Here is an 871-nt window from a genome sequence, read left to right on the forward strand (position 1 = left end):
AGACCACGCGCTGGCACACCAACCACATGGAAATCCACGGTCAGCGAGCACTCGGTGCTGAGCATCTGCACCCACCTGCCTGAGCTCAAAGGACGCGACGCTGCTGTCATCGTGGAGCAGGACAGTTATGGTATCTAAGGCCCACGTGCTCTCAGCGAGCAGCCCAGACTTCAGAGACATCATCACCCTCCAGGCTTCAGGAGATCCTGGAACATAAACGTCATACTTCCAGACCCTGGCCTTCAGAACCAAAAAGGAGGTACTAGATACTGCTTTTTTGTCTCACAAAGAGCACAGCCTGTTTCAGACGCTGCACAGACTCCATGCAAAAGCAGTCTCCACACAGACAGTGCCCAACACAAACGTTACACCCGATCCTTCTGGGTCCCTTCACCCTTGCACTATCACAGAACAGAACATCCCAACTAACTTGGGAAAGGAGACTTCTTGCAAAGCTCTTCCAATGGGCAACCCCCAGCCTCTCGATGGGCGCAGGCAGAAAAGCAGGAGTTTCCTCTTACCAACATCTTCTGCTGTCAGCCGCCTCCTTTTCCGTAACACCGGCTTGGCAGCTTCTACCGATCCTGGAGGGAAGGAGACGGCTCGTCGCTTCCTGGCAGGCCGTTCCGCTGCCGGTGCCACGTGCGCAGCGGGGATTGGCGGTCCTGCCTTCTTCACTCCCCTCCCTGGCTGCTGGGATGGAGATTTGCTGGGAGCGGTGCGATTCTCCCGAGCTCTGGGCTGCTGCTGCGGCTGCCCCTGCGCGGCGCTGCACGGGACGCTGTGCATCCCCCCTTTGAGCCGCTTGGCAGCTGGGATGCAGCTGCTGTCCGTCGGTCGCCTGGAATTCTAGATGGAAAGTAAAGGCATC

General features: G+C 57.7%; 1 protein-coding gene across 1 annotated transcript; it reads right to left on the minus strand.

Annotated features, from left to right (window-relative positions):
* Nucleotides 1-11: 11 nt before the first annotated feature.
* On the minus strand, nt 12-845 carry LOC104916676 (AT-rich interactive domain-containing protein 1A-like; the record flags this gene model as incomplete). Its single annotated transcript, XM_010727694.2, has 2 exons — nt 522-845; nt 12-206 (listed from the first exon to the last, which is right to left on the minus strand). Coding segments are annotated over exons 1-2 (463 nt in total), but the record flags the coding sequence as incomplete, so codon positions are not given.
* Between the last annotated feature and the right edge of the window lie 26 nt (nt 846-871).

Source organism: Meleagris gallopavo, unplaced genomic scaffold, assembly GCF_000146605.3.
Source record: "Meleagris gallopavo isolate NT-WF06-2002-E0010 breed Aviagen turkey brand Nicholas breeding stock unplaced genomic scaffold, Turkey_5.1 ChrUn_random_7180001928039, whole genome shotgun sequence".
NCBI lineage: Eukaryota > Metazoa > Chordata > Aves > Galliformes > Phasianidae > Meleagris > Meleagris gallopavo.